Source organism: Boleophthalmus pectinirostris, unplaced genomic scaffold (assembly GCF_026225935.1).
Source record: "Boleophthalmus pectinirostris isolate CB_2022bp ecotype Guang Dong unplaced genomic scaffold, ASM2622593v1 HiC_scaffold_23, whole genome shotgun sequence".
NCBI lineage: Eukaryota > Metazoa > Chordata > Actinopteri > Gobiiformes > Gobiidae > Boleophthalmus > Boleophthalmus pectinirostris.
This window is the reverse complement of record NW_026571207.1, coordinates 32,384,811-32,399,996: the sequence shown is the minus strand read 5'-3', so window position 1 is coordinate 32,399,996 and position 15,186 is coordinate 32,384,811. Positions and strand designations below refer to the sequence as shown.

At 37.1% G+C, this 15,186-nt stretch overlaps 1 protein-coding gene across 2 annotated transcripts; it reads right to left on the bottom strand.

Annotated features, from left to right (window-relative positions):
* Positions 1–4,357: 4,357 nt before the first annotated feature.
* On the bottom strand, positions 4,358–14,304 carry LOC110157710 (caspase-3-like). Of its 2 annotated transcripts, XM_020922072.2 has the most exons (7): positions 14,157–14,302; positions 12,115–12,174; positions 11,202–11,401; positions 10,901–11,029; positions 9,053–9,228; positions 8,764–8,887; positions 4,358–6,771 (listed from the first exon to the last, which is right to left on the bottom strand). In XM_020922072.2, exons 2-7 carry the CDS (start codon positions 12,168–12,170, stop codon positions 6,545–6,547), a joined length of 912 nt encoding a protein of 303 aa, XP_020777731.1. In that variant the 5' UTR covers positions 12,171–12,174; positions 14,157–14,302; the 3' UTR covers positions 4,358–6,544. The 2 variants fall into 2 exon arrangements, with proteins under 2 accessions (XP_020777731.1, XP_055015129.1); XM_055159154.1 differs by lacking the exon at positions 10,901–11,029 and having other exon boundaries at positions 14,157–14,304.
* Positions 14,305–15,186: the final 882 nt, after the last annotated feature.

Genomic DNA, 15,186 nt, shown 5'->3' with positions numbered 1-15,186 from the left:
AAATGTATTTAAAATGATAAAAAATTTGCTTGGAAGGACTGACATATTTTATAGAAATAGTTTCCTTTCATTTTGAAGAAATATTAAAGTATTTGGAAGAAAAAAGCGACAAATTATGTAAAATCATGCACCTTCTACTTGTTTGCACAATTTTCCCTCTGTTACTTTTCCCTCTGTTACCATGACCTTTCTTAATCAAAAATGTCATTAGTCAAAAAGTAAGAGGTTTTTCAACCTAATCTTGTACCATATGGTAGAAAACTATATGAAGCAAATATTCAAACCAGTTTGTTAAGGATATGTAAGTGAGAACCAAGAGTTATCACTGTTTGTATTTATTGCCCAAAAAGTGCTGCATATTTCATTCCCTCCGTTACCGACATGAGTTTTAAAATTTTTTGTCAACAACTTGAAAGAATATCACAGGTTTAACTTTACCCTGTTGGAGTGTAACTCTTTCCTACATTCTGATACTTTACTTATTTCAATAGTTCCTCTAGTTTCTGAATAAGAGACATTTGAATGTAAAAAATCTGCCCCTGTTTCCCTCCGTTACCACTTGACCGGACCCAGATTCATTTTCATTATTTTTCAAGTTTCATAACGTTTATTTTTAGATGAAATATTAAACTCAAATCAGTTGGCCTCCTTGTTTCTCTGCTTTTATCTGTTTGCTCAATCTTTGTAGCAAAATGTGATGTTAACACAAATGTTAGGCTTATATTTAACTTTAAAGAACTTTAAAGAATAATACTGCTGGGACCTGCTTGTTTCCATGGAGATAGATCAGTTTAATGCCTTAATGCGAAACAATTTTGGCAAAGCAACAGGAGACGAGAGTGGCCCTAAACCTATGTCTATGCCTATGTCTACTATGTCTTTTTTATTTAGTTCATGTTTGGATCTGACTCTCTGAAACTGCTCTTTTTGTTACCAGAGAATAAAACTCTTCAGGAAAAGTGTTTGACTCTAGATCTCTCTTTTTAATTTACAAACAAAGGGGCTGTTTTTGTTTATATTATATGTGTATATGTGTGTATGTGTATATATATATATTTGTTATTTTTTATGTTACTTTTATATATTTTTGTAATGTTTAATTTAAAATGTAAAAAAATAAGACTAAAGTGTATTAAAATATTTACAAAAACAGGCAAACCCAATGCTGTAGTGTGAACAAAATCAGCTTATCAAAATGACATAATCTTTTAAAGTCATAGTATGTAACTTTTTTGGCCAAATAACAGACTAAAATAAAAGCATGTTTGTTTCATTATAGATGTTTTTAATCACTTAAAAATAAGAATAATAGAATAACACATCCTTAATCTGAGTGAGCTCGCATCTCCACAAACCTTACTTTCAATCTCAATGGAGAATGTTCCAAAGTATGATTTTGAACTCTATTTCCATGACTTCCCCCTCCAAAAGGTTACACAGTATGACTTTAAAAACTCCTTGAATTAAAGCTGCAGTTCATTTACCATGGCTCTCAGGGTCCTCCATATTATATATGAAGTTAAATGCCTTGGCCTCATTCTAGACGAAAATTTCAGATTTATCAGTCACACAAAATACTTAGTGAAGAAGATTAAAACTAGTCTCAATTGCTTTCGTTTCATACGTAAAGATTTAACGCTCCACACTTCTAAACTTTTCATGAACACAATGATCTTCTCTCATCGAGCTTATTGTATCACCTCATGGTCCCAGGCGTCCTCAACCATACTGAAACCACTCCGTTCATTTTACAAACTAACCCTTAAGGTCCTTGATAAAAAGCCCAAACAAGTATATTTTCAAGCAAAATTTCTATGACTGGTGCCCCACTGTGGCATCTGATTTTCCCAGTAAATGGTCACATTTTTCTATAGCGCTTTTCCACCTTCCACCTTCAAGGCACTAAAAGCGCTTTACAACAAGGAACCACTCACCCATTCACACACACATTCATACACTAGTGTATGCAGACACTGTGGGCAAGGTGGGTTAAGTGTCTTGCCCAAGGACACAATGACAGCATTCATCTGTGGGAGCTGGAATCACATCAGCCAACCGAATGCTCTACCAACTGAGCTACTGCCAGTGTCTTCCGGATCCAAGTACTGACCAGGCCCAGTCTTGCTTAGCTTCTGAGATCTGACAGGATCAGGCTTTAACAAACCTTTATGGCCACGCAAAAAAAAAAAAAAAAATCATCTCACAGTGCACAACTGGGTACAGTGTAAAACTACCCTAGCTTATGTCTGAATTTAGAATCACATGCATGGTGTTGGAAAGAAAGAAATAGTAGTTCATGGCGTAGTTAGAAGGCTACGTGCAATATGGTAAACAAAGCTTAAATAGATAGAGATCATAGTTTATAACAAATACATCTGGACAATGTAGACAATGGACCCTAATTTAAGAAAGTTTTTCAAGCAAAAATAGGTATAAAAAGTATACTACTTTAATTGAATCTTATAAACATACAGTAACACAAAATACATATAGTGCAAATTCAATAGAATAATTACAAAAAGGAATCACTTCATAATGCATTATTATAAGGCCTTGTAAAACTGTCCCAACTTATTTCATTCTTTCTTTCTATAGGTTCCTATGTATGGTATCTGGAAATAAGTATTTAAAAGGAGGCACTTAAGATTGTAAGAAGTACATCTGGACAATACACAGAATGAGCTTCAGTGTGGACAATTGAAAACATGCTACATAGTTCTCCAGGAAGAATAGCAGCTAATGGAGGTCAATGAAATCTAATTGAAGTACCATAAGGTAATTAAATGTAATGTACTACCTAAAAATGACCTAAACAAGGACTTTCTCAGCAATTATATCTCCAAAGAGAAAAGCATTTGAAAGACCCTCCATCTCGGGCTTTGTTGTTCCTGTACTGCACTTTTCTGGACTGAGATGTCTGATGATTTTCCTGTATCTGCTGTAGCCACTCGTCCAAGTGCTCTGATCACCACGGGCGCCACTGATGCCTCCACTTTCCAGTAGGGGTGTAACGATATCCAAGTGTCAGGATACGATATTATCATGATACGATCTTTATTGCGATATCGTGGGAAAGCTCACGATATGGTGGGAGGCTCATGATTAGAGATGTAACAATATCCAAATCTCTCTGTACAATGAGCTCTCTGTGCACTCAGAAGGAGGCATTTAAGGATGACTTGTACAAGAAATTTCCCGCTTTCCATCCCGGTCAGGATAAGTGTGAGGCCATGTGCACAGTGTACAAAGCAGCACATATGTTTCTGTGTCCAGTATTAAGTATTAACATATTTACACAAACATGCAAGCCCAATGCTGCAGTGTGAACAAAATCAAAATTACATAATCTTTTAAAGTCATAGTAGACCAAATAACAGACTAAAATAAAAGCATGTTTGTTTCATTATAGATGTTTTTAATCACTTAAAAATAAGAATAACACATCCTTAATCTGAGTGAGCTCGCATCTCCACAAACCTTACTTTCAATCTCAATGGAGAATGTTCCGAAGTATGATTTTGAACTCTATTTCCATGACATTCCACCTCTTTCAATGATCTTCTCTCATCGAGCTTATTGTATCACCTCATGGTCCCAGGCCTCCTCAACCACATTGAAACCACTCTGTTCATTTTACAAACTAATCCTGAAGGTCCTTGACAAAAAGCCCAAACACTGGCACCACTGTGACATTTTGAAGAAACATAAACATTTTTAACTTTGAAAATTTTACCAATTTTAATACTCTTAAATTCTTTTTTAAGTGTCTTAACTGCGATACACCACTGCACTCAGAATTTGCCAGGACCATAAATTGTTCACACAGAGCGAACACAAGAGGCGCTACTAGTGGTAATTGTGTTGTTCCTCGGTACAGGACAGATCTTGGTCAGTCCTCGTTCTCTTTTAAAGGGGCCAGACTGTGAAGTGGTTTACCATCTAATTTAAAATTGGAAACCAATAACAACAAATTTAAAAGTAAATTAAAATTATTGTATGTTTCCTATAAAAAATGCCAGTACATTACATTTACAGTACATTATCCATTGATAATGTACTGTAAATATTTTATCTGTTTGTAACTTATCTTTCTTGTATTGTCTGTTTTTATGCATGTAGAATATATTTTTATATGGACAGGTGTTGAAAACTAGCACTTGTGCTAAAACACTCAAAGTACTGCATCTGGCTTGTCTAATGTCATGTGATGTCCTTAATAAACATAAATTTAAAAAAATGTATGGGTATTGGGGCAAACAAGTAAAAACTCTTCTACATCAGCTGTCATGTGCTCTGACTGCAAGATAGAATGAGACACATGTAAAGGAAAAAATAACATAAAACACTGACAAAACAATTATTTACTTGAAAATACAATTTATTAAAAAGAAATGACATTTTTATCCAGTTTTTGTTGTTTACCTGCCTTATTTCACAAAAAATGGTATTCTATGTATTCAGAACAGCCCTGTGAATACCTGGACACAGTTAGGATAAAAATGGCTAGAATCCTCTCAACACAAAGAATTAATTGAGAAAACCTCTTTCGTGATAAGTGAAGGAGAAATGTCCAGTTTTAAAAGCTGCAGATTTAAGATGACGTTTGAACAGAAAAGTTTTGAGTAATGAAGGCCCGAGCTTTATTTACAGTGGAAACATCCTCCACTGTAAATAAAGCTCACCTTTAAGACAGAGAGGGGTGTTTTCCTACTTTTAATTCTAACGAGGATCACACACGCTCTCGAATCAAGGATATAAGAATGAGTTAGTATAGGAATTAAACAAGTGTCAATATGGATAGTCTTAAACAGCATTCCACGAAGGGAGGAGGCACTGATCCAGCTTCCATTACAGATACTGATACTTTGGCTTTAACTAACTGCCATTACCCGTAATTAACTGATACTAGTGTAAGTTTGGAGAATTTTTCTCCCGCCAAAAAAACACTTTACTTATTACAAAACAGTTCTAACTGTGTTATGTAGCTATTATTTTTCCTACTGCACAGCTTTGTATGAATTCAAGTTCAAACATTATAAGAGGTTCTAGGTCAACACCATCCAGTAAATAATCTTATTGCATCAAATAAAAGGCCCACACAGGATATCATCTGAAACTACACATAATTACATGATTGTCTTGATGCAATAGTTACAGTTTCTTTGTGTCACAGCAGTGCTCAATAAAAAGAGGTATTGAGATTTTGAAAATTCAGCAGAGCAACAAGATCTCATGAAAATCTTTGGTGACTTGCTTAGTCCCTGATACAGTAAGAACATGCGTGCCATTTCAGATGGTGTCATCAACATTCCCTGGAGCTGTGATGCTAACTGTAGGGATTTTTCTGTCTAAACTCTGTTACTCAAATTAGACTTTAATCTGAGATTTAATTTACAACCTGTGTGCAATCTGAACACAAATGGTTGACTTAGTTGGAACAGGTGAGATGATTTGTGCTGTTAAACAAGTCTTTCATTCATAATATTACAGTCACAAGATACGTAGCATTAGCAAACTTTTTTTTTTCAGTTATAGTCACTCTCACCTTTTTTGTTAAACTCCTGAACTCCTAAACAAAGACGCTCGTATTGATCATAGGCTCCAGGAAATGTGTTGTTTAAATCCATTTTGTATTTTATATCATTAATGTGTTCATTGTGTCACCATGATAACTTCTAAACCTTCCACCATACAGATACATGTAGTACACCCCCAGTGTGATGTCACTGCAAAGTATCAATAATAACTGTGCACTTGTGTCAAATAGTGTCCTCTGAGTATAAAGCGACATACTTGTAAAGAAGTATCTAAAAAGTATTTGTAATTGTTAGATTTACAGTTGAAATGTTGTTTTTTACATTTAAAATATCCCCGTATCTTGATTTTTAGTCATTTTAACTAATGCAATTTATCTGGGGTTTAGATTTTTGAGTTTGTTTAAAGGTATTTCTGAGTGATGATCCACCCCAGTCTACCCTAGGACTATATAAGACTAATGCATCATTATTATTGCATACTTCTCAGACAATAAATAAACAGCATAACATTAAGCAACCCCTTCTCTTGTTACTGAATTTTTAAAAAACAAGCACGTAATCACCTGTATGTGGCCACACCTACTGAGGAGCGTATGCAGTTGTTTAAATCAAGGGTTCCCAAACTTTTTAGGTTGAGACCCCCAAAATAACCAGGCAACCAACACCAGACCCCCCCTGAAAAATAAAATTAATTTATTTTAATTAAATTAATAAAAATTTAATTAAACTAATAATTAAACAAAATTCTGTTCAATGTAATTTAATTTAATTTGTTAATCAAGTTCAGTCATGTTTATTTGACTAGTTTATTGTGTTATTTGGACTCTTTTCTCATACCATTTTTAATTAAAATGGATTAAACATGTAAAACACGTGTAATTTTTTTTTTTAAATTACATCTTCTACGTCATCCTGCGACCCCAGCTCACTGCCACATGACCTCCCGGGGGTCTCAACCTCTATTTGGGGAACCCTGTTGTAAATGATTGTTAAACTTGTATTAAATCCTATTTGGGGAAGTAGAACTCTTTGGTCAGCATGGAGACGATGCAGGGGATCTGCTTCTTGCCGCTGAATCCAGGTAGATTTGAGGCCGACTCAAAGTGATAGGCTACTTTTCTGTTGACTCTGGTCATAATCTGCATCAGCTCCAGGTCCTTGTGTTCCTCTAGGATCTCACACAGAGACTGAATGAACCATGAGCCGTTTTGTGTGTTCCTCCATGAGTAGTATCCTGAAGACAAGACAAAATAGTGAAGAGTTTGAAAATTATCACATTTAGTTGAGTGCAAGAAGCTCCTTAGAGAGATGGAGGAAATCTGAAGAGGAATTTTGAAAGAGGAAGTGTATGGGGAGAGGAAGTTTGGGTGTTGTTAGTGTGAGACCGAGAGAAGCATTAGATAAATGGGGTGTAAGTACATATTGGATTAGTAGTTTTAGGGCTGAGCAATTTTGGATTCCGTAGGTTATATGGTATAATACAGGGGTGCTCACACTTTTTCAGCATGCGAGCTACTTACAAAAGACATAATGATCTACCTAATACAAAGTCAAGCAAACTGCACTGAAACACTCTGTGCCCCTTTTTTGGACCCTCACCCACAGTTTGAGAACCCCTTCTTTAAGAGAACTTCCTCTGGCACTTTACACAAAACTGTGAAAAAAGTGAAGGAAGATTTTTAAACCTGTTTTTTAAAGTTCCAAACTGGAGTTGCATTCTTTTCTGGTTTTGCAGTGATATTTACCAGCCTCTGCACGTTTACCAAACCAAACGCACATCGTGACAAACACAGATGCATTTGTGCACTTTTGTGAGGCAAACTTCAGCCAAATGTGGCAGTAGGTCTGTTCTGTAGATCCGCTCTATGCTGTAGACCTGCTTTGTGCCAACACTGGAACACAAATTTAGACTCGTTTTTGCTTCACGTTTCGTCTTGCTCTTCTAATCAGCCGCACTGTGGGAGGGGCTTGTGTTTGCTGTACGCAGGAAGGAGCGAGAGCGTGAAAAGGCGAGGGGCGGCGTGCTGACGTGAGGCAGATGGACAGGTAGGATGTTTAGGAAGTTGAACCTGCCCTGTGATGCACGCTGGTACACGAGGGCACACGCTGTTGCAGACGAGCCGTGCATAGGGAGCATGTGTGTTTGTGATGTGCCGTAGAGTCTCCGCGGGTTTCAAATGAGCGCACAGGCTGCACTGAGACGCCCCACACGCTCCTGCACCCCACTAATGAAATATGATCGCACTTGTTGAGTGTCAGACCTTGAGTGAGAGACAAGACCGAGTCCAAACGCGAGTCCGAGACGAGACACGGCGATCTACCCACACGACCTTGGCGATCGACTGGTAGATCGCGATCGACGTATTGAGCACCCCTGGTATAATATATATATATATATATATATATACTTTTTTTTTTTAATCAAAACTTTAATAGTTTGATGAGAGAAAAACTGAACTGGCACGATGCTTTTGAGAACACTTCGGTAGAGGTCTAAACTACAGTGTTAGCATTAGGAAACACTGAAAATGGGACCTGGCAACATCTCTAAAAAAAAAAACTACTACGTATCTCTGTGTATTCGACCCAAACTCGAAGCATCTTGAACGTTCAGGCATCTGACACCCTGGATGTGCACCATGTCAACCAGTCAGGGAGTACTCTCCACTGATGTAGTGACAGCATTATCCAGAAGAAAGAGCAGAAAGATGAAGACCCAGGAGCCCTAAATGAAACTGTTTAAATTCAGAATGCCTCTGAATCATGTCATGGACCAGGACACAGTCCCACAGATCGCCTCAGCTGATGGGCTGTATGTAATAAATGCACCAAAGCCTCTCTCTGAACAAAGCTTAGGACACAATTATCTGATTAACTAAATGACTGAAGTCTTACAGCCCAACTATAAATTATTGCATTATTCAAGTGTAACAATTAAAGGTTGTATGGAGGATTTTTTTTGTTTCAAATTGTCAATGATAGCATTATAGAGATGCAGTAGCCTTATAATTATGATGACCAAAAAAAAGAGAATAAAAATTCATCAACTCTGGACATGGTGGGGCCAGCTAAACATTTGAGGGGGGGGGGACAAACAGTCGCTGGATTTCTCATTCCTTGGAAAATCCTCTATACAACCTTTAAACTCAGTACCGTTGATGGACCTCAGTAGTGTGTAATAGTAAACTGTCCCCACAGTTACAGTGTCAGGGATGAGGGCTGGTACCTGGAGCTGTGGAGTAGGCGTAGAGGAAGTCCGCCTCCACTGGGATCCTGTCTGTGGACGGGTCCACGCTGGCATCCACTGAATCTGTCTCAATCCCACCATCAAAGTCAGCGCCACGGCATGCCTTTCAAAATAAAAGAAAACAATAAAACAACATACATCATCACAGCAGTGTATTACCTCTTGAGGAAATGAGCACTTCACTGGCACTGGTCCATCTGAGCACTGTTAACAAAAGTCTTAGAGCATCATTGTAGGTCACACTCAGTCTCTGTAGGCTCGGACTGACCTGTATAAAAAAGAGTTTGGGTTTTCCTATGAGGCTTTTGCAATTGTGTCCTTTAAAATATCTGGTAAGAACGTCCAGTTTTTCACATCCGTCTGTCCCAAAGATCACGCCCTCATCCCCGTGGCTCAAAATCACACAAACAAAAGAGGCGCAGTTACTGTGGTCCTCCTGAGACACTGGAAAACAATGAACATGTGTACATTAAATAACAGCAAGAACTACTGCAGGGTTTCAGATTATTTAGGCCAATAATATTTAATACAGCTGTGGGGCAGCCGAAATCAATATTGTTAAAATTCTGGTTATTGTTTTAATACAGTGAGTTCTTGTGTATAGTCATCAGGTTAAAGATTTGCCCATCATCTCCAGTTTATCCTTGGTTAACATGTATTTATAACTGTCTTTTCTGCCATTTGTGATCAGTGTTTGCATGTGCATTTTTTTGGTGTGTCCCATTAGTGATGGGAAGAAAACTGTGAAAATGTCTTTAGTTACAGAATACTGAATACCTGCATTAAAGATTAATCAGAGTACTGTATTCTGAACACTTAAAATACTTTTACATTAAGTTGCATTTAAATTATAGTGTACAGATGCTACATTAGATTATGTTTGTCCACAGTTTGTTCTGCATTTCCTATCACTGACTGCAGAAGGAAAAATCACATTCATGCACCACAAGAGCTATGTGATTTTTTGCAACTGCAATGTATTCCACTGATTTTAGAAAAGGAACTGCATTCTGAATACCATTAACTCTTTCCCCCCTGGACGCCTACTAGGAACAACCCATACATATGTTACTAGGGCTACCCATAGAGCATAATTGCATAAAAGAAAACAGACTTCCACGAGTGATTTCAGGGCAATTTTGGTTCATAATCGAGTATAAAGCCAAGATAGTTTGTTCGGATATCGCAGGACTCCATACAGACGCATCAGCGGCATTCTCATCTTCGTAAGATTCACTCTCTGTAAGTCCGTCGCTAGTGCTGTTTTCCACTTTATAATCACCCTCATCACTTTGAAATCTATAAAAGTCACTTTCTCTAAACTTATCCATAAAATACATCCGCTCCTCATTATTTCTAAAACTGTGTGCCGCAGCGCGATCTTTCCATTGCACGTGTTTCGTGTTGTGTTTTTTCCGGAAGCTACCATCGTCACTACTTCGATTAATGTCGGAAAAAATCTGCGAAAACATATCCTTGAATCCTAATGGTAAGCCTAGTGTGGGTTGTAGTGGAACCTACCTATCGCAGTCTCTGTTTAAATGTGAAAAACCGAGCCGTTTCTAAAGGTCGTCAAATCACGTCTTTAGTGATACGGCGGAGGTGTCAAAAGTCGTCATTAAGGGTACAGGGGGGGGTCGTCAAATGTCGTCTTCATGGGGGAAAGAGTTAAAGGTTAAAGTAGAGGATAAAGAGAGGGGACAGTGCCACTGCTGATTCTGTGAAGTGTAATTTATTTTTAAGTTTTCAAACCTTTCCAAAGAATGATGGGATACAAAAAAAACATTCATTAAGACTCAAACTGATGATTTCACTGAGACAACTCCTGATACAGCAGATATTTGAAGGAGGAGAGGGGGTCTGTGCTCTTGAGTGGAAAAATTCCTGACTGCCTGCCACATGTCCTTGTGTTTGGGATCAGACAGAGCATCCAAACACTCTGAAACCAGCTTTAAAGTGGGACTAAGGTAGTTTTAAATAATAAACAAGGAGAACAAAAACATAGATTGCCTCAAACTGCAGATGGCCCTATGTGCCACCAGAAGGAGCCATACCACAGTCTGAGAAACACTGGCTTACATTATTAGTATAGAAGTACAAAAGTGCATGAAGTTACCACTCTTTAGCTTTTTCTTAATCTCTTCAACAGTGAGGTCTGTTCCTATGATCAGTTTATACCCCAGATTATGAAAAATCTTCATCACAGCATTTGCATCTACATCTGTGCCATTTCGAGTGTTCATTCCTGAAAAAAATAAAATAATAAAAAAACAAGGCTAAAATCAGGACAATGAGTATATATTAAGGAGGTATATCAATACTTCTTCAAAAGAGTATCTGATTTCAATGTCTGGTTTCAAAATCTGGTTTTGGTATTGATTTGTATCAGAGTATAGTTTTGCCCTCACAGATCTGACCTGTGCTGCGGTGGAAGTTCTTGTTGTTGATGATGAGGCAGAGTCCAGCATGTGGGAAGTTGGTCTTGTATCTATACGGATCCTCCTTGGTCTGGACTTTAGTGTCATCTGGACCAGGGACAGAGTCCTGGCTCAAAGAACTACAACTCTCCTGTGGGTCCTGTGTATCTCCAAGATTTTCTGAAGACGAGGGGCTCTTTCTGGAATTAAATTAATCTGCATTAGGGGTGGGTGAGCTTGATTATCATTATTAGTAGTATGCCAAAAAGGAATGTGCCAAAAAGTGCCAGTAAATGTCTTGGTTGAGGTTCGATTGTCACACAAAACATGAATGGAGTCAAACTAACCACATAAATGCAAAATATAATCATGAGTCAGCAGCAACATAAAGACAGATCTCTGTATCAGATAAAAGAATTACTTAACTGACAATCCCCGAAAACATTCAAGTGGAAAATAAAGAAAATGAAACTTTATCAACAATAAGAATTTGCTTTGGAAAGTGAAAACAATAATGAACCAGTGAGCTGCTGCCACACACCGCCCAGGGACCCGCTCCAGATCCTTTTCTAGTCCTGGTCAGTACCCAGGTCTACCTTAGCTCGATACCTATGGAGCATGTTTTGGGTCGATAGGCGAAACCAGAGTGACCAGAGGAATCTACTCAGACACAAGGAGAACATGCCCCATAGGAATTGAACCTGGATCTTTCTTGCTGTGAGGCACTAACCCCTTATTAACCCAACACATTGTAACAGGACATTGAATAAAACTGTAAGAACTGTAAATAGCACTGGTTCAAATCTGCCACACAAATCTAACCCTAGGCTTTGGGATACAGGATTACACTGTGCACCAAAATATATTTGATTTCCTGAGGCCGCAACAGTCTCGTTCACATCCTAAAACTTACTTGAACAAAGTCCAGGCATCAGTTGTGTCCCCACTGGTCTGATCTTTATCTGCCATGGTTCTGAAAAAGGAAAAAATATGAGTTTTATTATGAGCTTCGTTTGGTAAAAGTGCAAAAGTAACAGTTGTACATTTGGCTGTTAGGTTGTGTTTTCATTGGGGCTGAGCGTTATGTTCAAAAGATATGTCTTTTTAAAACCTTCAATTTATGTTTTTTAATAAGTTTTATGAACAGATTTTAAAAATAAATCAAATTTTATACAACAAATGAATTCTTTCCACTCAAGTCCAATTAATAAAGGTTGTCAATAATCAATACTTACAATCACATAAATAAAGTTGGACCTTACTGGATAATGTCGTCACAATACCGACATTTCAAACTTGATTCTGATACTGAAGATAAACTTCATAGTCAATACTGATTCTGATACAACTCTTTATTTAGACAATAGAATGGCATTTTCAAAATTAAAATTAAAATAAATATACAAATTAAGTCTATGGTAAGAATCTAAATTAGTTTTGTTTGTTTTAACCCACTCTACATGATCTACAAATTCATGCTGGAGCATGAGTGTCGCCCCCTGCAGGACACCCTGTCAGTGGCACTGCTCCACCCTCTGCAGGATGAGCAGTGCCCTGTACATGAACCCTGTAGTGTACATGAATCAGACTCTTGTAGTAATCTAGTGCAATACTCTACATAATGTGTTGTAACTGCATTGCAACACTTGAAGTTCCTGTTTATCTTATCATATATTCCCACAATTATTATTTATTACGCTCCTGCTGCACTTTCAGTTCCACAGTTCCACATTTAAACAAGTGTAATAGAACTGTACTTTGTTACAAACAAACCACAATGATCTAGAAGAAAACATCATGGATCATTTTTCTGCACATTCTGGTGATTTATGGTGATTATCTCAGTCAGTGATTATCACGATTATTTAAAACGTCCCACCAACGATCAGTGTGTCTACCTTTTTATCACAATGATATTACTGTTTATTGTCTATTCCGAATTGGTACTGACAAAGTTGAACCTTTCAGTTCAGCTCATTTTGATCTTCATCAGAACTAGTGCAAGATAAAAACTACTTTAAAACTACTTTGTTCTGAAGACTGACTACATTTTACTGTCGAAAAAGGAGTGTTTTAAGCACTGTGCATGCTGTATCAAAATCTAGTATAAGTATAGAATTTTAAAATTGTAACAACACTACCCTATTGAGATGTTATGACTTGTAATCAATATTAATATTTCTTTTGACAAGTTAAAGGTACAGTGTGTAACTTTCCAGAGGTGGCACATCACCTTCAAAATTCGATAGAAACAGAGTTAAAACCACACATCAGAACATTTTCAGTGGAGATGAATAGGCTTTATGCAATGCTGTAATGTAGAATATTATAGCCAAAGGAACAACATTTCCATGAAAATGAGCCAGGTGGTTTTGTTTTTCTTTTTTCTTTTTTTGCATTTACAATAGAAAGTAACAATGTAATAATCCAGTTATTACATTTGAATCAGGAATAAAATAAAACAAGACAACAATTGAGGGAATTAAAAACAACTGTTACGTAATATTAAACCTTGAAACCTTATAGAACTAACTAGTAGTCTAATTAGTAATAAACCGTGTCCGCAGAGTATATTCTATGGTTAAATTCGCCAAAAAGTAGGCTTCATTGTCAGGATACTACTACTAGGGCAATCTGATTCGCAGTAAATACCATATATGGAAGAAGCACACCCACTTTAATTATATCTTTGGCATTATCAACTAACGTTTTAATCATGTACTAAAACAAATAAACAAGCAATCAGTCACAGACTTATATTCATATTACACCTCAAATAGTTGATTTAGTGATTTAAGGCGTTCAAAAACAACAATCGACTTCCCAGGTGTAGCAATGGAACGCGGGTCACCTATACGGAATAACCTGTTTAACTAGAACCAGCAAGCACGCGCTAAAATACTAACTTCTAATCAAAATCTGAATTAAATCGTTTTATAATATCATCGCACGTACCTTTATTGCGGTAAATATGCTTGTACAGCTGTTGCCAAGCCGGTATTGTAACTGTAAAAAGTCTATATAAGGAAACAAATGTAAAGGAAAACGAGCGAAGTCCAGAGATGAGCTGTTAGCCAATCAGAGGCCTGAGATTCGGCTGAGGGCGGGCGCTAAAACGTAAATGAGGAACCTGATTGGTTGAAAGTGTGCCCAAAGATATGCCCGGACAAGTTTACGAAACGAAAATATTAACTCAACAAAAATTATATGACTAAACAAAACATAATGAAACTAGGTCATGAGGTGATTTTAGATTATCTGGTGTAATACAATATTTGAGAAAGACATTCCTTATACGGTTCACTGATAGGTTCACTTCATGCGCTCACTTGTGAGGAAAGAAAAATCAAACAATAAGTTTCAGTTTCGTTCAACCACAAGTTGAAGATGAGTGATTAGAAAAGCCCAATGTATTTATATCTCCAGTATTCAAATATCTGAGTGTTCTTTGGTATTTATTTTAGAGCCTATTATTATTGGACCCTGCTAGTAGTCAAAATTATTTGAATTATTACACTTATATCTGATCTATGTTCTAATGTTTCTTCATCACAGACATATCTGGAGTTTTGCTTTGTTTGATTCCCACATGTTTAATACACAAATCCTGCATATTTAGGCTGAGTTCTCTCAAACAGAAAACACTCTGTTCCACCTTGTGATGTCATGTGGTAATATAGGAAGTACTTCATACACCTTCAGTACAATCATTTGGATGATTTCAGCTCTGGAAATGACAATCTCTACTGAACAAAAGGTAAAACGTTGCTATTAACTTAAAAACTACCACCTTATGATCACAAGGTGTGATAGAGCATTTTGAGCTTTGGAGATGCAGACAGAGTAATAAAGGATGACTCAGACATGTGTGAATGAAACAAAACACAATTTCTGGTATGTTCTGCATGTGATAACAACATTTTGACATGGCTTTTCCCTTTCATACAATTTCTTTTCTCTGGTAAGAGGAGTAAAGAAATGGTTT

Excerpts from the sequence above, each read along its gene's own strand:
- LOC110157710 (XM_020922072.2), bottom strand. The coding sequence starts at position 12,170 with ATGGCAGATAAAGATCAGACCAGTGGGGACACAACTGATGCCTGGACT. Across the intron at positions 9,229-10,900 it reads TAAGAAAAAGCTAAAGAGTG|TGTCTCAGGAGGACCACAGT; the intron begins GTAACTTCATGC and ends ATTGTTTTCCAG. Across the intron at positions 8,888-9,052 it reads CCAAACTCTTTTTTATACAG|GCATGCCGTGGCGCTGACTT; the intron begins GTCAGTCCGAGC and ends TTATTTTGAAAG.